The 21437-nt window shown below is 40.3% G+C and overlaps 1 protein-coding gene across 12 annotated transcripts in view; it reads right to left on the bottom strand.

The window, feature by feature from the left end:
• SRRM1 (serine and arginine repetitive matrix 1) overlaps nucleotides 1-21209 on the bottom strand; it is a 32238-nt gene extending 11029 nt beyond the window's left edge. For 2 of the 12 annotated variants that reach the window (XM_045482214.1, XM_045482221.1), the window contains exons 1-12: nucleotides 21018-21178; nucleotides 18035-18124; nucleotides 17658-17780; nucleotides 15362-15532; nucleotides 14667-14782; nucleotides 13178-13381; nucleotides 12120-12314; nucleotides 11678-11797; nucleotides 9555-9829; nucleotides 4110-4190; nucleotides 2988-3074; nucleotides 109-229 (exon numbers count right to left, since the gene is read on the bottom strand). In XM_045482214.1, the coding sequence (XP_045338170.1) occupies nucleotides 109-229; nucleotides 2988-3074; nucleotides 4110-4190; nucleotides 9555-9829; nucleotides 11678-11797; nucleotides 12120-12314; nucleotides 13178-13381; nucleotides 14667-14782; nucleotides 15362-15532; nucleotides 17658-17780; nucleotides 18035-18124; nucleotides 21018-21038 (1604 nt within the window). In that variant the 5' untranslated portion in view covers nucleotides 21039-21178. Of the gene's footprint in view, nucleotides 1-108; nucleotides 254-2987; nucleotides 3075-4109; nucleotides 4191-9554; nucleotides 9830-11677; nucleotides 11798-12119; nucleotides 12315-13177; nucleotides 13382-14666; nucleotides 14783-15361; nucleotides 15533-17238; nucleotides 17369-17657; nucleotides 17781-18034; nucleotides 18125-21017 lie in introns of those variants that run through there. The other 10 variants (XM_045482211.1, XM_045482217.1, XM_045482212.1 and 7 more) reach the window with 7 other exon arrangements.
• Between the last annotated feature and the right edge of the window lie 228 nt (nucleotides 21210-21437).

The following is a 21437-nucleotide window of genomic DNA, read 5'->3' as shown; positions in this document are numbered from 1 at the left end:
AGGAATTAACCAATTTCTAAAATAAACCTGTAGCCCATCCCATAAGTTACGAAGTTTCATCACAACTACACAGAACACCAGTGAAGACTACTGAAGAAAAGACATTACCGAGGGGAAGTCTCTTTCTGGCGCTTTCGAGGTGATGGAGAGGCACTCCGGGAAGGGGAATGTCTCCGCCGCCTGCCTACCTCACCATTCTTCACATGGGACCTTTTGGGTCGCTCATCTTCTGAGGAAGAAGAGGAGCCAGAATCTATAATTACACAATAAAGAAAAAACCACATTACACCTATGCTTATGAGTCTGCCCACATTTTCTGAATCTAAGTAGATAGGAGTGTCCAAATTAGCAAGTTAAGTCCCTAATGTAGTGAGCACGTATGTAAGCCATCAGTTCTAAACAAAGGTTACTATCAATATATGGTCAATGACTTGAAAGCCAAGCATAAACATATATTATTATACAATTATAAATCATTCCCACAGCACACTCCAACAAGACGTAAGCGTCCCTTAAGAATCTAGTGATCTGCCAAATAACTAAGCTTAAAAAGCATTTCAAGTGGGGCACCTGGGTGGCTCAGTCAGTTGAGCATCTGATTCTTGATTTCGGCTCAGGTCATGATCTCATGGTTTGTGGGTTCAAATCCTGCCATCGGGGATCTCTCTGCTTGGGATTCTCTCTCTCCCTCTCTCTCTGCCCCTTCCCCACTCATGTGCTCTCTCAAAATTAACAAACATTAAAAAAAGCACTTCAAGCAATTACTTGATTCTTTTACTTTAAGCACTTATTTTTAATTTTTAATGTTCATTCATTTTTGAGAGAGAGAGACATAGTGTGAGTGGGGGAGGGGCAGAGAGAGAGGGAGACACAGAATCTGAAGCAGGCTCCAGGCTCTGAGTTGTCAGCACAGAACCTGATGCGGGGCTCGAACCCATGAACTGTGAGATCATGACCTGAGCAGATGTCGGATACTTAACCAACTGAGCCACCCAGGTGCCCTGAGCACTTATTAAAAAAAAAAAAAAAAAAATTTTTTTTAAGGCACTTTTAAAGCTACTGAAAGTCATCTTAGGGTCTGAAGAACTTATTTCCACATCCCTAGCACTTATCATACAAACAAAAAAAAATTTTTGTAACAAGCCTTTCCTTACAGGCCTGGTAGCAAACGTCCAGGACTGCAAAGAGAAAAACTTCCAACTGTTTGCACAGGGTTTCCTGAACTTAAAATAACAATTATTCCCAAATGTCAAAACTTACATTTAAAGTGAAGTCCCAAGCACCAAAAAACACCCAAGACCTACATGCATTTTAAAACCTTTCTATGATTAACTTCATGTTAAAAGAACTGCAAAAGCTCTATGGCTTTTAACAGACCCAATGCCACTGTGGGGTGTTTTTGTCTCTATCTTATAATTAAAAAGCAAAAATAGCACATCTAGACTTGGTCACAAAGACCCACTGAGCTAATATAATTAGTTTTTATTAATTAAATAACAAATATTATTTACTCAATTATTTACAAAATACACACAGAAAAACCCAGAAACCACCTAAGTGTCTAAGTAGGTGACTGACTCAATAAATCATAGTATGTTATTATAATAAAAAAAGTTTTGGTGATTTAAAAAATTAGATCTATGAACAGGGAAAAATATCTCTATTAAGTTAAAAAGGGAGACAACATAATCTAAAGTTGGAGCTTACGTAATTTTTTTGTTGTTTTGTTTTTTGCCTATTTTTTTAAATGTTTATTTTTGAAGAGAGACAGAGTGTGAGTGGGGGAGGGGCAGAGAGAGAGAGGGAGACACAGAATCCAAAGCAGGCTCCGGGCTCTGACCTGTCAGCCCAGAGCTGATGTGGGGCTCGAACCCACAAACTGTGAGATCATGACCTGAGCCGAAGTTGGGTCGCTTAACCGATTGAGCCACCCAGGTGCCCATTTTTTGCCAATTTAAACCACAGATCCGCATACGTGGCACAGAAAATTTCTGAACGAAGACTTTAGGGAGGGGCACCTGGGTGGCTCAGTCAGTTGAGCGTCTGACTCTTAATTTCAGCTCAGGTTGTGATCTCGAGGTTCATGGGTTCGAGCCCTGCCTCACCCTCTGTGCTGACAACGTACAGCCCACTTTGGATCCTCTGTTGCCCCTGTGTCTGCCCCATTTACGCATGCAGGCGTACTCTCTCTCTCAAAAATAAACAAACATTAAAAAAAAAAAAAAAAAGCTTTAAGGAGTAACACTAGAGATTGGGAAAAGAAATCCACTTTTCCTGGGCACCTGGGTGGCTCAGTTGGTCAAGCATCTGACTTCAGCTCAGGTCATGATCTTACAGTTTGTGGGTATGAGCCCCACATTGGCCTCTGTGCTGACAGCTTAAAGCCTGAAGCCTGCTTTGAGTTCTGTGTCTCCCTCTCTCTCTGCCCCTTCCTTGCTCATGCTCTGTCTCTATCTCTCAAAAATAAATAAAAATGTTTAAAAACATTAAAAAAAATCAATCTACTTTCCCAAATTTTATACCTCTGTTTTTACTTTTGTACTATAAAGGTCTACTATGTTCATAACAACTTAAAATTAGGGGCGCTTGGGTGGCGCAGTCGGTTAAGCGTCCGACTTCAGCCAGGTCACGATCTCGCGGTCCGTGAGTTCGAGCCCCGCGTCGGGCTCTGGGCTGATGGCTCAGAGCCTGGAGCCTGTTTCCGATTCTGTGTCTCCCTCTCTCTCTGCCCCTCCCCCGTTCATGCTCGGTTTCTCTCTGTCCCAAAAAAAATAAATAAACGTTGAAAAAAAAAAAAAAAAAAAGAAAGAAAATTAAACTTTAAGACTGAAAACTAAAAACCAAAAACTAATACTTCCTCCCCTAAAGAGATTTCCATGTAAGCACATATTTTTCCTAAGTACACTCACTACACTGATGGATATTTATATTTTAAGTAGTTTTCATCAGGAAATACAGGTAGAAAACAGATGAATCCATGTTCATACCAGATGAAGACTGCTGGTTCTGTCGTCTGTACTGACGTCTCTGCTGCACAGAATCTGCTGCAGCCATTTTGCCACCTTTATCTTCTTCTGAAAGATGGATGCATTTAGAAAAGTGTTTCTTTAGTTACACATACAGAACACGTAACATACTTGAAATGGAAAATGGTCTCTTAAACTTTTATCCGATTGGGTCAAGCAATACAACCACACACACACACACACACACACACACACACACACACACACACACTTTTTAACAACAACCACAAAAAGCTTAAAATCCCAATTTAAAATGCTGACTTTAGGGGTGCCTGGGTGGTTGAACATCCAACTTTGGCTCAGGTCATGATCTCATGGCCTGTGGGTTCGAGCCCGTCTGGCTTTGTGCTGACAGCTCAGAGCCTGGAGACTGCTTCGAATGTGTCTCCCCATCTCTGTCCCTCCCCCACTCACACTCTCTCTCTCTCTCAAAAATAAACATTAAAAATACAAAAAAATAAGTAAAAATAAATAAAAAGCTGACTTTAGACTATGTTCACTAAATATAATAAAAATAAACTTATTTACTATAGGTCAAGTTAAGCACTAAGAACTTTATAAGCATTATTTCAGTTAATTGTCAAAAGCCTAAAGGATGGTACTGTTACCTGCATTTCAGATTTAAGAAATGAGACTCAAATAAATTAAGTAATTAAACAAAAAAAGTAGTTAAGTAGTGGGGCACCTGGGTGGCTCTGTGGGTTAAGCCTCCGACTTCGGCTCAGGTCATGATCTCACGGTTTGTGAGTTCAAGTCCCACGTCAGGCTCTGTGCTGACAGCTCAGAGCCTGGAGCCTGCTTCGGACTCTGTGTCTCCTTCTCTCTCTGCCCCTCCCCAACTTGTGCTCTTTCTCTCTATATCTCTCAAAAAATAAATAAATGTAAAAAAAAAAAAAATTAAAAAAAAAAAAAAAAAAAGTAGTTAAGTAGTGAAGCTGGGGATTCAACCCAGGTTGGTCTGACTTCCGAACCATAGCTCTTAACCACTAAGTCATATTCTATAATTAATCTTTAACCAGAGGGGCTGACCAAATGTGCAAAAAATATAATTCGGCTTAAACAAAAAAACACAAGAAAACTTACCCGATTCAGATAACTCTACTTTTCTAGGCTTAGGTGCTGGTGAAGGGGACTCTCTTTTCTCAGTACCTTTGTGTTTTGTCACTAAAAATAATGAGAAAAAAAACCACCTTACATATAAGGAATAGCAAAACAACAAAAAACAAAGCTACCTCACAAGACACTGTCTTAATGGCAGAAAGACTATTCTTATAAAGAATTTATTGCTAATTACATAATTCCACGAGACCTTGTCATTATCTCAACACTACCTGAAGGGAAGCAAGCATTTTTAGACGTTTGGTGAAAAGCTTAAAAGGTTCCATAATGATTTTTGAATCTTAAGATTCTCCCAAGAGAAATGCCAGTTAAGAGAAATCAGGAGTTGCTGTTTCTCAGCAACAAAAGCTCTGCATAGAAGATCTGTGTAACCTTCAACTCAATAAACCTCTGGGTTCCACCCCACAACCTAAATCACATGCGCTCAACTACACAGGCCCCATCAGCACAAGAGCTTTCAAGCATCTGCTATAGGTGGGTTCAGAAAAGTAGTAAAAAATGATACATGGTTAAGAAATAAGATTTGATGAAATCTTCAGAGAAAGAAATTTGTTCCGGAGAAGAGGCAGGAGTTGGCTACCAAGAGACTAAAGACTCTATGTAGAAATACAACCTTCATAATAGCATGAGGGATTTAAACTACCTATAAAAAAAAGTAAGCCCTCACAATAACAAAAATAATTAAACACTATGGCTGAAGGATTCTTGCCAAAGCTTAAAAAGGGGGGAGGGGGCAGGAGCTCTGAAATATACCTAAGGTAGTAAGAGAGCTGTGAGCACCTTATAAGTAACCCAACCTCTCTTTTCCAAGTTGCATGGAAAATTATTATGCAACAATCTTTTGTATGCTTGCTGTATTAAGTAGTTGTTGCTGTTGCTAGTAATACCACCTCCCCCCACCCCCCTGCCCAATTTACAAGAGGAGAAATGTGAGGCTTAAAAAGCAGTAACTTCAACCACAGTTACATAGATAATTAAAGTGAACTAGGATCTGAACCCAAGACTCTATTTCTAGAGCATAGGCTTTAATTTCCACCAATTTATAATTTCCGCCCTATTTATAATATCCGTCCACACCTTCAACTAAAATCAAAAGTATACACAGATATAACCAGTAAGCTTACCACAGATTAACATGAAATATCATTTGAGAGCATCCTGCTAAAAACTAAATTTGAAGACAGATATGATCCCCTAAGGACCCTCATATCTGTTTTGTTTGACTAAAGCAATTACCATGGGATGTTGACCTAGAATGCAAATACATTTCATTTAACACTCTTCTTCAGAATGCTGTAAAGGCTTAGTCTAAGGGGCAGTAACTTAGAGAGCTAGTGATCTAAAACAGAAAGCTCATCTTTGCTAAAGTACTGAAGCTGAAGAATTTACCATAATACTTCAAAAATGATCTGCATTTTACTAATTATTCTAACTAGTGTTTTGGACAAACTACTGGATTGGGTAAAAAATGGTTAATATCTAATCAGTTATCATGAAATAGAGCAGCAAGGGGTGCTTAGGTGGCTCAGTCAAGGCATCTGACTCTTGATTTCAGATCATGATCTCATGGTTCGAGAGTTCGAGACCCATGGTCAGGCTCTGTGCTGGCAATGTGGAGCCTGCTTGAGATTCTCTCTCTCCTTCTCTCTCTGCCCCTCCCTGCTCACTCGCTCTCCATCTAAATAAATAAACTTAAAAAAATATTTAAAAAGGGGGTGCCTGGGTGGCTCAGTTGGTTAAGTGTCCCGACTTTGGCTCAGGTCACGATCCTGCAGTTCACAAGTTCAAGCCCCATGTTGGGCTTTGTGATGACAGCTTGGAACCTGGAGCCTGCTCCAAATTCTGTGTCTCTCACTATCTCTGCCCTTCCCCCGCTCGCGCGTGTGTGCATGTGTGCGTGCGCGCTCTCTTGCAAAAATAAACATAAAAAAAACTATTAAAAAATACTTTAAAAGCCACAGCAGCAAAAGTGTACTCAAAACGTGTATTTTAACAAATTCAAAGAGATAAAATACACATGCTTTTAAATAAAACTTTTGGGGCGCCTGGGTGGCGCAGTCAGCTAAGCGTCCGACTTCAGCCAGGTCACGATCTCGCGGTCCATGAGTTCGAGCCCTGCGTCGGGCTCTGGGCTGATGGCTCAGAGCCTGGAGCTTGTTTCCGATTCTGTGTCTCCCTCTCTCTCTGCCCCTCCCCCGTTCATGCTCTGTCTCTCTCTGTCCCCAAAAAAATAAACGTTGAAAAAATAAATAAATAAAACTTTTAAGGACTTGAGGCTATTTTTCTGGTCTGTATTCTCCACTTCAAAGTGTCAGTTAATCTTCAATTCTTGAAAAATTATTAGAGGCATCCAGTTACTTATACCCCCCCCCCCCATGTCTAAGTTACTACCTAAAAGAACTGGGTTCTAAAATGTGTTTAGAAGCTGTCTAAATGTCAGAATGCATTTTCCCCTATGATACACTAAAAATGTGGTTATATCTGCAAGATAGTTGGCAAATGCCAACTGAATAAACACCACTGAACTAGAACATACACATTTTTCCCCCACAGAAATACACATTTGGAGTTTTATCTTGATCCAATCTCTTTAGCTAATGGTTTAAAGTCTATTATCAATATATTCATACCATTAAAATAAGTATCTATTATATATGCCTACTCTGGCTTATTATGACTGAATCATTGCATTATTAACATAGTTGATGTTTCATCAGAGTTTGTTGATCTAAAGAAGATCTGATAGTTTATTATGTTAATGTTTTATTTTTAGTATTCAAGGGGCAAAATCATTCTAGCATAAAGTCAGAAATCTTCTAAGTCAACTGTAAAACCAGAACTTTAAGTTTACTTCAATAGTCCTATTAATTATTAATCTCCCAGACTTGTCCAAAAGATCACTTGTAAAGTTACTGTTACTAGAACTGGTAAAATAATTTTCTCTGCAGAATACAGTTTATATGGCTAAATGGATCTCATCCTAAAATCACAATAGATATAGATCCTCTGTAAACATATTTCATTAAATATCTCACTGATTTCAACACACTGCTTTATGTACTAAGATAATGCCAGTTTAACATGCCACTGATTACAAAATGCTTCCTGAAGACCCTTTCGGATGAGAATGTACAATGTACTCCACAAATTTTTCACCTTTAAATTCCCCAAAATACTTTGCCTGCCTCCCTCCCACTCCATTTGCTCAATATTAAAAGTCCCGATTGGTAACTACTACAGTAAAACCTATTATATTTCAATGGTGTCACTGATCTTATAAGCAGTGGAGTGTTGCAAGAAAGGAATTTCTGAAATCATCCTACCAGGTACAGAATCTAAAGTTAAAGTTGCACCTTGCCCTCCATCTCCCCACTCCAGACATCAAAACAAGCTTTTTGAGGTAGGAAAGCTGGGCAAAGTATACATTTTTCAACTGGGAAATGAGAACCCAAATTTTAGACCTGGCTGGTTGACTTTGACCAAATCACTTAACCTGAGAACCTGTTTCTTGATGACAATCTCAAAAATCTGTTCTACCTCTGAAATTTCATCACAGGGGACTGGGATCATTTTACCATAAAAAGTTACCTCCAAGTAGTCAGAGCCAAATTCAGCTTAAGGACACGAGGCAGTCTCTGACTCTACTGCCCACAGTGCCTTTCTTTGGTTGTGTTTTGTTTGCACATGGAAGACCTGCCCCAGAATCCATAGGAACATAACTAGCTCTTCGTCTTCACCAGGACTTATTTTATTTCTCTCCAACGTGCATATCTACCATGAATTTTTTTTTTTTTTTTAAAGTACTGGCCCACTCCCTTGACAATGTATCAGGACACAAAAGGTTAGTGCCTATGCCCTCTGCAAAAAGTGAACTCCCATGAGTGAAAAAGTCAATCCTCCCGTTCAGATACTTTCATTATTCTTTGGCTATATCATACCTTGCTATGTTTTTTGCAAAGGAACAGGTGGGAACTTTTATAATACTTTTTCACTAGAGAGCTTTCTGGCTCCAAAGGAAGGACAAAAAAATATGCAGAAGTACAAATACTTAACATACTGGACACAGTTGCTAGAAACCACTGAAATTTTCCTATTTGTCATACTGGTCAAAAAGGTACGAACTGAAGGTAATACGGGACACGAGGTTATGAAAATAAGTGATCCTAAGGCCCCCTCCCATACTTAAATTAGGTCTAAACCTGGAAGACTCAAATGTTTTTCTGTTCTTATCCAGGTGTCCGTCTAGGTCTAAAGAGCCAAAGCAACAAAAATGACCATAGAATAATTAATTACCCAATTATGATTCAGAAAATAATCTACACATTACTTGTTATGGTGACAGCATTACCTGCCAGTCCCCCGGTCACTCTGCTAGCTTGTCTATACCTCAAAGTCAAAATTTTGCCCATCCCCATTTTCTTTGTTCTAACCTGAAAATTTAGATGTGATCAGAGCAAGCCCAGTATGTATTAACCTACAGGCTGCTTCTTAAAAATCAATTACTACAGCAGCTTTTAGGATCTCCCCTGCCCCACTACTCACCCTTCAGGCTATCATCTCAGCCCTCAGCACCAGAGGCCCAATTCAAATAGATCCTACCGCCTTTCTCCATGTGTATTTAACCCAAAGGAACAAACCCCAATACACCACAACCTTCACTCAGACTAATACTGCATTCTACTTGCCTGGCCAGATCACAGATCATAAATTCCTCAGAAATCAATCTGCAGAATAAAGCAAGGACAACACTCAGAAGAACCCTGCCTGGAGCCTAAATTAAAAAACAAATAGGCTTTTAAGGGGACACCATGTTCTTCCCTAGCGAGCACAATGTGGCCAAGAAAGAACTCAAACAGAATATGGAGTCCTCAAATAAGATATCAAACAAAAAAATCTTCAGGGGAAAAAAATTAACTGGTCTCATAGTAATAAAATGATCCCTTATCATGACAACAGGGACTTTGATAAGCTCCCCCAACTCAGCCCACGGCTGCTAATGAATGTATTTCTCCACCTACTCAATGCCAAAGGCAACTGCTAAAAACAAGTTTACACATAAACTCTGTTTCAACAAACCCCAAGAACTTAAAGAGGAAAGGGAGAAAAGCAAATTTACAAAGAATATCACATGCAAATATTGGGGCTGGTAATGTATTTCTCCACTTACTCAATGCCAGAGGGCAACTGCTAAAAACAAGTTTACACGTAAACTCTGCTTCAACAAAAGCCAAGAACTCAAAGAGGAAAGAAAAGGTGAAAAGCAAATTTACAAAGAATATCACCCACAAATATTACCCAGCTCCTTCTTACCGTGAAGGGGGAAGGGGCAGGAGCGACAACCGACTAGGCACTTTGTAGCCAAACAGAGAAAGAACGAACATACACTGTTTTTGTGTGTTTGATTTTTACCTTTACCTGAAGTTCTCCCTGGAGAGACAGAAACACGACTTTTTCTTGTACGGTTTGACTGCTGGGGTGTTGGGGAATGACGAGTTTTTGGCGGTGGAGTTGCTGGAGGTGATGGCCTATGCCTTCGCCTCGGAGGACTTGCTGAAGGAGATAACCTACGAGTTTTCCGAGGGGGGCTGGATGTCCTCTTAGGAGGCTTCTTTGGCGGTGACCGGGAACGAGAAGAAGAAGATGACGAACTACTTCCAGACAAGGACGCTGATGAACGCCTTCTTCTGTGGAATAAAGGATTCACGTTCGTTAACCGCATACTTGTCAAAAACGACCTTACAGGTATGTACAGTTTACACAAAAATAGCTATTTTTATCCAACTTTTGAGTTTATGTAGCTAAGCACATAATTAAGTTTAAAAAAAAAAATGGGAAACAAAACTATGACCTAGGACAGGAAACAGCTAGTTCTGAGACTAAATATGAATAACTTATTCTGATGAATGCTTCTGTTTGAGTTGTCTGTCCAGTTATAAAATATGTCATGTTGAAAGCTATAATACAGTAACTAGCCAGTCTCTTTCTTCCTTAGGAGTGATATCATTGTTTGGAGTTTGCATACAAAATTTGGGTGGCGAAGTATTTTCCGTTTAAGAGCACAAAGTCAAACAACCTTTAGGCTGCGTTTTTAAAAAAAGATGTGCAGCAGTTAGGAATTCATTTAGCTACATAAACTTAGAAGCAGGGGCCTCTCGAATTCTGCGGCAAAAACTGTGGTAAGTTCTGTTGCAATTATGTGTACCTGCAGAATTCACCTTTGGCAGAAGAATTCCTGAGAACCTGAAAAAAAGAAACCCTACCTTAAGTGTGAGATAAAAGCTGGCTGAAAGGGAATCTTACACAATCTGCAAAATATTTTGACTGCTAAATGGCTCAGTAAGCACAATTAAAACACGCTGTTTGCAAAACTCCAATATAAGAAATAGCTGTTTCCGCTAATCTTGTACTAGAGAGCACCGGCATTAATTTTCTCCTAGAAAAGAATATAACCAATTTTAGAAAAGTGGGATGCCTAATCAACTGACCATTTACATCATCAGTCTCATTTATCAGCAGTAACATCAAGTCTATCATTTTTAGCAGTAGTCATAAAGAGTTCACAACAACCACCTCCTCCCCCCAAATATTTTCTTTCAAAAACAATATGGGACTCCGAAAAACCCGACTACAGAAACAAACAACTATGGACCTTATTATTTCCCCTTTTTCTCCAAGTGGATTCATTTTCCCGCAAATAACTTAAAGACTCAAACACAAAAAACTTCTGTGCTAACTATAATCTGAAACGCAATCATCATAGCTCTTTCCAAGGAGGTCAAGAAGGCAGAAAACTCTATCGGTGCACCAAACCTCTACTTTGGGCAGATTTAGCAACAATCTTTTTGTTAAAAGGGATAGACCCAAATGTTCTGCCTTATGCCAATTTTAAAATGACTCTTTAAAAAAGAACATTGGTACTGACAGGGTTAGTTTTCTGACTGATCTCTTCAAAAATAACTAGATGCCAAACTGCTAAAAATGGCTATATCCATGGAATAGGATTATGGGTAATTTTCAACTTATTTGTTTGAAATTTTATAAGCACTCATTTCTGTAATGGGAAAAAAACACTTCAAACAAAAATGTAATGCAAATAGGTTATTCTAATATTGGTGAAAGTAGCTTACTGGCTCTGTAGTTATCTGCTTTTTAGAAGCCAGTGATAATTTAAATCCAAGGAAAGTGGGAGGGCCGCAGATTCCCTCATTGCTAGGAGATCTGGGCGGGGTCTCAAAGGGTAAAAGTTAACGTCAAGTATCAGTAAAATGTGAATTTCTTGTTTCCCACCCCCAACACTGCATTAGCGTGGTTTTTGTGACATAATTAAACCTCAAATGAGAAGCTCTTTAGGCATCACCTCGTAACACTCCTGAGCTTTCTTCAGGGGAACACAAATACAAACATGAGCCTAAAGCTAACACGTGCTGCATTTTCATATACTGACACTTCCAAATAAAAATAAAAAAAAAAAAAAAAGGAGGAGGAGGAAAAGAAAATAAAGGAAAAAGCATAAGAAAAAAGAAAACCCTCACCGTCTCACTGGAGATCTACTTCTCCTATGCCTGGGTGGAGGTGGCATTCGTCTCGGTGGAGTTCTTCTTCGAGGAGAGGGCCGCCTTCTCGGGCTTGGCCGCCTTCTCGGGGAGTATGATCTGCCATAACAAACAGAATTAGGGCCTGAATAAACAAGAACAAGGAACGAAGTCCCTGAGACAGCTTTCTCAACACCTACATTTTAAAAACCGACTTCAAAGGATTCGATTTTCCATTTATGTAGAGATTTTTATGGCAAAGAGTGTGCGCACAAATTTCTACAGCACACAAAAGTGACCTCAAATTCTCTCTGTAGGTCCAAAGAATAACATTTGTACTAATTAAATGCTCTCTACTGCTCTGAAATTATCTACCTAATTCCACTCAGCAGAGGAGCACATAAAACCTAAGATCTATGTCACTCCTACAGCTCTAACTCACCTTGATCGGGATCTATGACGCCGTCTAGGTCGAGTATGAGAAGGAGAGCGAGACCGTGTCCGGGATCTTGATTTGGAACGTGACCGAGATCTTGGTCGGGTCTTCTCCTTCTCCTTTTCTTTTTTGGAATTCTTCTCTGGAGAAGGTTCTTTAGGCTCTGGTACAGGTTCAGGTTTGGGAACTTTCAGGATGTCACTGTAGAAACAAAATGTTGATGCAATATGGTTATTTCTCTCTTTTTTTTTTTTTTCGACGTTTATTTTTGGGACAGAGAGAGACAGAGCATGAACGGGGGAGGGGCAGAGAGAGAGGGAGACACAGAATCTGAAGCAGGCTCCAGGCTCTGAGCCATCAGCCCAGAGCCCGACGCGGGGCTCGAACTCACAGACCGCGAGATCATGACCTGGCTGAAGTCGGACGCTCAACCGACTGCGCCACCCAGGCGCCCCTATTTCTCTTTTTAAGATGGTGCCAAAATCCATGAGGACTTCTCCCCAGCTCCAAAAGATATATACACATCAGTGAAAGCCAAAATGCAACTAACAATTCTAACCACATACATTCTTAAGAGTACAAAGTTGTCCACAATACTGGCGAAAAAAGCAAGTTACAGGATATAAGATATCTGAAACAATACAACCAACCAATAGCAGTGGTCATCTTTGGGGCATTTCACTTTTTAAAATTTTTTTGGTGTTTTTATCTTCAAGACAGAGAGCTGAGAGCATGAACTGGGGAGGGGCAGAGACAGGAACAAAAGCAGGCTCGGCGATGACCGCACAGAGCCCCACACGGGGCTCGAACTCACAAACCCTCAAACTGTGAGATCATGACCTGAGCTGAAGTCAGACGCCTAGCCAACTGAGCCACCCAGGTGCCCTTGGGGCATTTTATTTACACTCTCCTACAGAATCTGAATCTGTCAACAAGCTGATCTTATGATTTAAAAAATACAAAAGGGAAATAACCAAGTAATTTTATGTTTGTAACTCAGAATTATACTGGCAGTTAGCAACAGCCTAAAATTCTTATTTATAAATCAATTTTTATCTACTTGCCTAGTAGAAGTGGCCTCTTGTACTGAAGGTTCTTTTACTTTCACTGATGGTTCTGGGAGCTCTGGAGTTTTTTCCTTCTTTTCTGGAGCAGGGGAAGGACTCCGGCTCTTGGTTCTGTGGCGGGGAGACCGAGAATGACTGCGCTTTCTCTCTCTCCTGACAGGGGAAGAGCGTCTTCTAGGGGAAGGAGATCTGGATTTGCGTCTAGGATAAAAGCAATTTTTTTCAGGTTTGTGAATAATGTTGGTTGGGGGAGAGGGTCAAGGGCAAAGTGAGAAATTAATCTTTTTAATTATACCACTGTTCTTTATAGGTGAGAGATTCCTTATGAAAAGAAGATATCCTGTCATATTTACTTAATATGGGAAGGGCCAAAAGAAAACCAGAAAGGTAAGCAAACAAAAGGTAACAACACTGTCTGGTATACCAGTTATAAGAGGAAAGCATTGACCTGGAACTCTAGATTTAGATTCTTAATCATTCCCAGAGATGAAGAGACCAAAGACCAACTTTTCAGAGGAAGAGAATGCTTAAAAGTAAAGAGATATTCCCTAATAACAAATCCAAAAAAACCCAACAAAACAAGAGTTGGGGTGCAGACAGATCCCACCATAGAGTTTGTCAGGTAATCTAGGTATTCCAGAAAAATGACTAGTGCAATTAATGTGCTCTTTGGAAGAAAAAAGAAACATGTCATATTTGCATAGCCTTTTAGGAAAAGGAGAAGTCCCCTTTCCTTTGCAATAATAGTTTCCCTAACGTAAAAGTAAAACAGCAGACCTGGTTCATCAATAGCCTAGTTACCACTGTGATGTGCTTAACACTAGAAATAATACTGCTTCCCTAGTAAGGAGGTTTTAATACCAAATATACAAATTAAAACAGATAAAGAAATTACCTCTGCCCTTTAATTCCAGAAGATTTGTGAAAAAATTAGCAGAACTCTAAAGATGAAAACCCTAGTAGAATTCTCACCTTTCACCACAAATACAGTAGAAGCTGAGTCATGGGTTTAAAAATGGAAACCTAACCACAGTCTCATTGGAAGGAAGAAGAAAACAAATGATCTGTTTTGGGTTCAATACAACCATCTAAGAAAAGCAGAACGGGGCATTAGAGAAGTATAACATGAATGGCTAATGGGTACAGATTTCTAATTAAAAGGAAAGAAAAAGAACTGGAGAAGATTAAAATAATTAAATGCTATATTTAAAGAAAAGCAATATGGAAAGCAAGTCTAGACTCTGATTTAGAAATTGAGAGTTGTACAATTCACCAAGATTTAAGAGACAATTATTATAGTCCAATGATCTGCCTCAAACAAAACTTTAATATTTTGGGCCAGAGACCAGCCTTAGTTCATCATGAAAACTACATGATGGAAGAAATTCTGAATAGTGCTGGTAGCTTCCTTTTTAACTGTGTAACTTTCTACACACAGAATACTATCTGAAGTATTTGTAAAACATATGCATCCACTGTATTATACCTTCTTGGGCTCCGAGACCTCTCCCTTTTTTCTCTGCTGCTTTCTTTTTCTTCCTTATCCCTCTTATCCTTGTCTTCATCTTGCTTTTTCATAGATGCCAACTTTTCTTGTTCAATCTGCAAAGATCAAGTTTTCAAAGAAACATAGCTGAACACCTGAGATCACTAAACAAATTGAGGAAGACTTTGCACCTCTGATAAACACCAATGCCGTATAAATCATTTCATCAGCCTCCTGCTTTTCAACAAGACTATTCTCACTGAAAATTAATCCCTAACAGCTGAATGAAAGAGAATAGTTATCTTCAAGTTTACTTAAAAAAATAATTTTCATGTTCAACTTATTCTTTGGTGATTTAACATACACTGCCCATACGAAGAAGCCATGCTTACGCTTTTACACTGTTACTAAAGTTCAATTTTCTTAAGCTAGAAGTACTCACGTTAAAAAAAATGCACACACACACACATACACACACACACATATATCTGACTCTGGGAAAATGACATCTTAAACTTCAGTGTTTGGATTAGGGTTGGGGAGAAGGAGTGGAGAACCAAAACTGAATGTCCAAATATATTACAGCAAAGCAAAACAACATGCTAATCCTAGCCAGGTCACAGAAGATTTAAAGTGTGTTAGCAGTCTGGATACCATGCCCTCAAATCAACATTCCAAAACAGAAAGGCTATTACTTGTCTTTGTTTTATTTCTTCTTTCTTCAGTTCTAGAAAAGCAGAAGGGATTCCAGCGATGTTTTCTTGTGCACTTAAGAGCAGGGGCCACAGTTCTCCCATAAATTCTCTAGCATTTTTTCCATTCAAAAACCCAGTCAGGTTGATTTGCATCATTTTGGAGTCTGGATTCTGCAAAAAGACATGACAGGAAGAGAAACAGGTTACTTCAAAACAGGCCAACCAACCAACCTAAAACTCATATAAATTAGTATTTTTTAAGTCTACCATAGGGGCTTAAGTACATATATATATTCTTTACTACTTAAAAAATAGTTTTCTCTAATAGCTTCTCAGCAATATAATCTCTAGCACAGATTACCAAATTCTCTCTCACTCTACCAAAAGCATCAGAGCAGCCTGTTAATCCTTTGTGGATTTCGTAAGTATTTTTAGACTATGTGGCTGTTAGTGGGCCTTACGTTTATTAACTTTAAAAACCATCATGAACATCCACAAATTCCTGCATTTACTAACAAGGAAAGTGTTTGCTTGCCTGGAAATTTTCCCCCAGTGAGAAACTGAAAAAGTACATAAACTATTCACTTCTCTACCACTATAAGATAGCTTTCTATAAAGTATCTACCGTCCAGTTATGAAAACTAACAAGTTATGCATGCACTCTGTAACTTTTGAAGACTAAGCTGAAAGCCTGACTTCTACATAAGGAAAATCTACTATAACAATGCCTCGAATTCTCAACTGTCCACAAAGGGCTAAGAGGTCAAGTTTTCTCAAAAATAACTGGGTTTTTAAATGCTAAATCTGTTGGTCAAGCAACAAGGTCCATATAACAAGCACAGCTCAATAGCACAAAGCAAGTACAGATTCCAGGTGTCTTCAGTTTCTTCTTGGAACCTTGGGGGTTTGGAATCGCCAAGTCCCCTGTAGAGAAAGATGTTCCCTTGGCTTGCTTCCGACTCCCTACTGCAACTCAACCACCTTGAGTTTAATGTTATATCATTTATCTAAATTGCAAAAGACGAACAAGCAATAATGAGTACACAACCACAAAAAAAGAAAAGATTGTTTAAAAAAGTTCTAAACTTTAATCTCATGCTCACTACAAGGGGAATACTACCAGATACTTAGGTTTTAAAAATGCACTAAAATACAAATCAGTAAAGCATTTCTCCAATAAAATCTATCTTTAATCATCATTTTAAAAACGTTTTCCCATGTTCCTGGTTTTCTAAGTAAAATGTATACATTTTAAAAGAAGTGCTTTCTTAAAATTAATCTTTAAAAATATTCACAACAAAATGTAATTACCAAATTATTTTTAAAATAGAAATACCTTATCAGTTGAAATGCCAACTGTTCTGTCAAAACACAAGGGCGAACTCTTTGGGAAAAGGATTAATGTAAAGGTAAATTCACATTGGTATATTTGCCAAAAGGTCATATGGTACATCTTACTATCCTTTGGGTTGTTGTGGCAAAATAACAAACTATCTTATGATAAAATCGTTTTTAAACATCAGTTCTATCATCATCTCATATTATCTCACGTATGAAGAAAGGAATGATTATATTAACTGGTTCTAATAATGCTGCCAATTTATTTCAGTCTGAAGTTTAAGCATAATGTAAACAAAAAGTCTGTGCCTAAAATGTTAATCGATGACTAGCTGACATGCAGCTACAACTAAAGACTTCAGTTACTTGATTATTTTAAAAACAATATCCAATCAAATCAGAATTGCCCCTCATGCTTCACATAAACGTCCATCTCATAATAGTATTTTTAAAGAGCAGTGTATAGATTTACCCAATTGCTCTTTCCTGTTTGTGTTTTTGTTGTTGTTGTTGATGTTCGGCCACTTTACACAACTCACCTCCAAACACACACTGCATCATCAAGGGAGTTGGGTCAGAGCGACATTGGGACACTCACTCTGCTGTGACCTAATAAGGTGATGGTGCTATACTTCAGACGCAAGGAATAACTTCCATTTTGGTTCAGGCCTTTTAAATCATAAATCACATTATCATTAGAAAATTGCTGTCAAAGTAACTTAACATGTAACAGCAAAATTACAAACAATAAGTTTGATTTTTCACCTGTGTAGCTTTCAAAACTATGTACCTTCACTAAACTTCCAGCCTTAATAGTTGTTTACAAAGTGAATTCTTTTCACAACAAACATTGTAAAACAACCCTCCTATATTTGCACTCCATAGAAAAATTCAGTTTCCATAGATTCACAAAATTATGTCACATATTCAGAAATAAGAGCCATTTGTGTATTATTACCTTCACTTCCAGCTGGTTGAATATAAACTCAATCACAACATCATCTTCAAACCCAAGGATTTCCGTTACTCGTTTTGTTATCCAAGGCTTTATAACCTCCAAATTTACTTTGCTCATATCCACCTGATAAAGCATACAAGAAATGACTGAGTACAGGGTTCACAATCCTAAAAGAAAGCTCACTGAAGAGTTTTGCCCAACAAAATTCCTTTTAACCTATGAAATTTTTTTTGGTGTAACACGCTACAATATGGCTCATTCTTATGTGGCTGTGCTATTCTGTGTTGTTGTTGCTAAAAGGTGGAAAATGTTTAACAGTCCCAAAATGAACCAACTGTGCTATAAAGGTGCAAAAACAGTTTTATCTAGAAGAATACCTTTTTTTCTAGGCATTCTGCAAATTTCAGCTGCTTCAGTAACTTCTTCTGTTTGTTGCTGAACCGATTATCCTGTTCTGCACTTGTTCCCTGTGGGAAGAGAAACACATTTTAATTAAGAGTTCAAAGTTAAATTCCTGATTTTTGTCAGTTAATCATGGCCATGACCTTTACAGTAGAAATAGGGTAATCAAGTAAATAGAAAACACCACAGCTAATATTCATAGGTGTAGAATGCATACTTTTTTCCCAATGAAGCTGACATTTTAAAAATTTGACTGTATTTAAAAATTACAAAACATAAACTTGTTGTAACAGGTCAATATGGCAATATTGCATAAAGCTAGCACCTCCCCCACAACCAAGTTAAGTTTGATGTGTATCTTTATACACCTTTTTCTATGTTAAAAGACATTTAAGGCTTTTTTGTGTAAATAAGAACATGCTGAAATATTTACTATACTTAATATACTTCCAAACAACACCATTAAATTTCATCCTCTTCTGAAAACCAGTAGCATGCTTGCAAATTATGGTCATGCCTATGAACAAGCGGAAAAGGAAAAAGAAAACACCCTGGGACTGTATGTTGGTTTTCATAACTTTGAGAACATGGAATCTGTTACAGGTCTACCCTAATAATTAACTTAATTTCAGCAATAAATTTGGAAAAATGAGAGCTTACAAATACTACATGAGATTATCAAGTGATCACTAGTTAATCTGCATTTTCTCATTCCAAGTGGACCAAATAAAAAAATAACTGGCTATGTGATGTGAAATCTACTGATTGGTTCACGGAGTTGGCCACTGTCCCTTGGAAAGTGATCGGGAAAATTTTGTTTAGGAAGGTAAAGAACCTGGATTAGAATCCCAATTCTGCCACTACTTAAGCCACATGACTCAAAGCCCATTACTTAACCTCTTTTACAATGCTTTCTTACTTGCTAAAATCTACTTTGCAGGGCCGTATAACTCAAAATAATATATGTAAAGTAACTGGCATGTGCCAGAAGTTCAACAAATGAAAGCCACCATTTTGATCTTAAATGAAAAATTCAGTTTACTATCTTGTTGGCAGTGTACTAAAAAGTAATTGCCCTAAATTCTTGCAACTCAGTTTAAATCCAGTCAACTCCTTGAAGAAATTATAGGTAGTATATAACTCCCCCTCCTTTCGTCCAGGTTTTTAGTAACACCAAAAGCAAACTTTGTTTTAAAATTTATCAACCACGGGGGTGCCTGGGTGGTTAAGTGTCCGACTTTGGCTCAGGTAGTGACGGTCCATGAGCTCAAGCCTCACGTTGGGGGGGGGGAGGGGGCTGTGCTGTCAGTTCGGAGCCTGGAGGCTCCTTTGGATTGTGTCTCCCTCTCTCTCTGCCCCTCCCCCACTCAGTCTCTCTCTCTCTCTCTCTCTCAAAAAATGGACAAACGTTAAAAAAATTTTTTTTTGATTTATGAACCACCTTGTTCTTTTTCTGTTGGAACTCCTTTCCACTAAAGGTCATAACAGCAAGAAAAAAAAATCAAAATAGGCTTTTGTGTCAAAACATTACATTGGATCACAGGAAATATTGAGTACTTACTACAAAATACTTTTATGAAAATTAGAAAATAGAGTTCATTAACAGCATGAAAATGTGATAAGTACTCTCAATTCAAACTATCATTATGGAAAGAACTACAGTTATCCTTCGCACAACCTAAGAAATCAAGTAACTGGCTGGGAGTAATACTGCAACTTTTGATGAAAAACTCATTGGCACATTTAAAGCCAATTCAAGAATCTCAACGTCGGCTTCAGAGCGTCCAGAGTTATGCTCTCTCAAGTCCTGGTCTTCCCCTCTTTCAACTTTCCCTTTAAAGACGTGCAAACTGCATTATTATACGCCCCAGGGAGTAGCGAGGCGCGACGTATGTTACACAAAGTATGGATTTTGACCAAAACCACCGGTCTCTACAGGGTCGGTTCTGCACTGAAAAGCATCTGCAAACTCTAGTCCGATCAGTGTCACTTCCCATCCATCTAGGTCTCTCCTAGGTACTCGCTTCCTACAGAAGCGGAATACGGGGCAAACAGGCCCCGCAGTACCAGCCGGATAAAGTCTGGGCCCTGAGCACCAACTTCGACGAGGTAGCTCCCCCGCCCGCAGGTGCTGGGAGCGTGGCCCTGGGACAATCTAGGTAGGTAAGGGGCCCCTTTTCTCCAGCGGACTTCAAAAGAAAGAAACAAACGGGGGTGGGGGGTGGGGAGCGGTGTGCGGGAGGGAGAGGGGCTCTACCCCGTGCCCCTGCCTCCATACACGTGCACACTTTTTGTTGCACCCGCTGCCCTTAGAGTCTCAGATTCAAACGTTCCAACGACGTATTATCTGAGTTCCCCTCCCTAAAGGGATATCAAATTGGGCGGGAGTTCCCGCGAACTCTGACCCCGCGCCTTCGCGAAGACTTAGGACCAGGAGGGACGACGGGGGAGGGGGTGGTTGGCGCCGCTCTCGAGAGAGAAGCCGCTGAACGCCGTTTCCTGTCCTCTCCTCTCTCTAACACGCTCTCCTGGGGCGGTACCCCTAGCCCGTACTCTCCAGAATCCTCCCGCCGCCAGTCACCTCAGGGCTTCCCTCCGGCCTCCCCCCAGGGACTTCCTCCTCGCGGCCCAACTAGGCCCCAGGACCCGGCGGCGCGCGCGGCTCGGCCTGCAGGCCCCACTAGGCAGGCGAGCGCCGAGGTACAGCTTTGGCCCATTCCCGCCGCCATTTTCCGGCGACCGTCGCTGCCGCGTAGGGGGGACGATCCCGGAGGAGGAGACTGCGCAGGGGCGCACCGGTCTCCGCCGCAGGGCAGGGGGCAGCGTCCGCCGGCACGGAGGGCCGTCAGGCTCTTCGAAACCTCCCCTCGGTGGCCACACCGTCCCGAGCTTAGGCCTCCTGTCGGGCCTCACCGATGAGGCCCTCACCTCACCCCAGATCCCCGCGCTTCTACTTACGCGGAAGAATCCCGCGTCCATCTTGCTGCCTCGCTCGGAGATCGCTCCCTATCCCAAGATACACCGCGCCGCCGCGACGGAGGGCGGGACCGGCAGGGAAAGCCGAGCGCCGGGACGCAGCGCGCGCCGTTCCACCCGCCCCTTCGGCCGACACGAGGCCGCGCCTGCTCAGTGCGGGGAGCACCCGCCACGCGTGCGCATGCGCGCCCAAGGGGCGAGCCGCTGCCGGATTCCGAGACTCCCGAGTAGCCAGGCCGGGAGGAGAGTCTCGCGACCGCAGCCAATAAGAACGAGAGAAAAAGAGAGAGAGGGAGACAGAGAAAGAGAGAGAGAGAGAGAGTTGGGTAGCCCCGCCCTGCGAATCCTTTTGTGGCACTGGATCAGCCTTGTTCGCGCAGCGCCACTTGACCCATCTTTCGA

Source organism: Leopardus geoffroyi, chromosome C1, assembly GCF_018350155.1.
Source record: "Leopardus geoffroyi isolate Oge1 chromosome C1, O.geoffroyi_Oge1_pat1.0, whole genome shotgun sequence".
In the NCBI taxonomy this organism is placed as follows: domain Eukaryota; kingdom Metazoa; phylum Chordata; class Mammalia; order Carnivora; family Felidae; genus Leopardus; species Leopardus geoffroyi.
The sequence above is the reverse complement of the archived record's forward strand: the minus strand, read 5'-3'. Positions and strand labels throughout refer to the sequence as shown.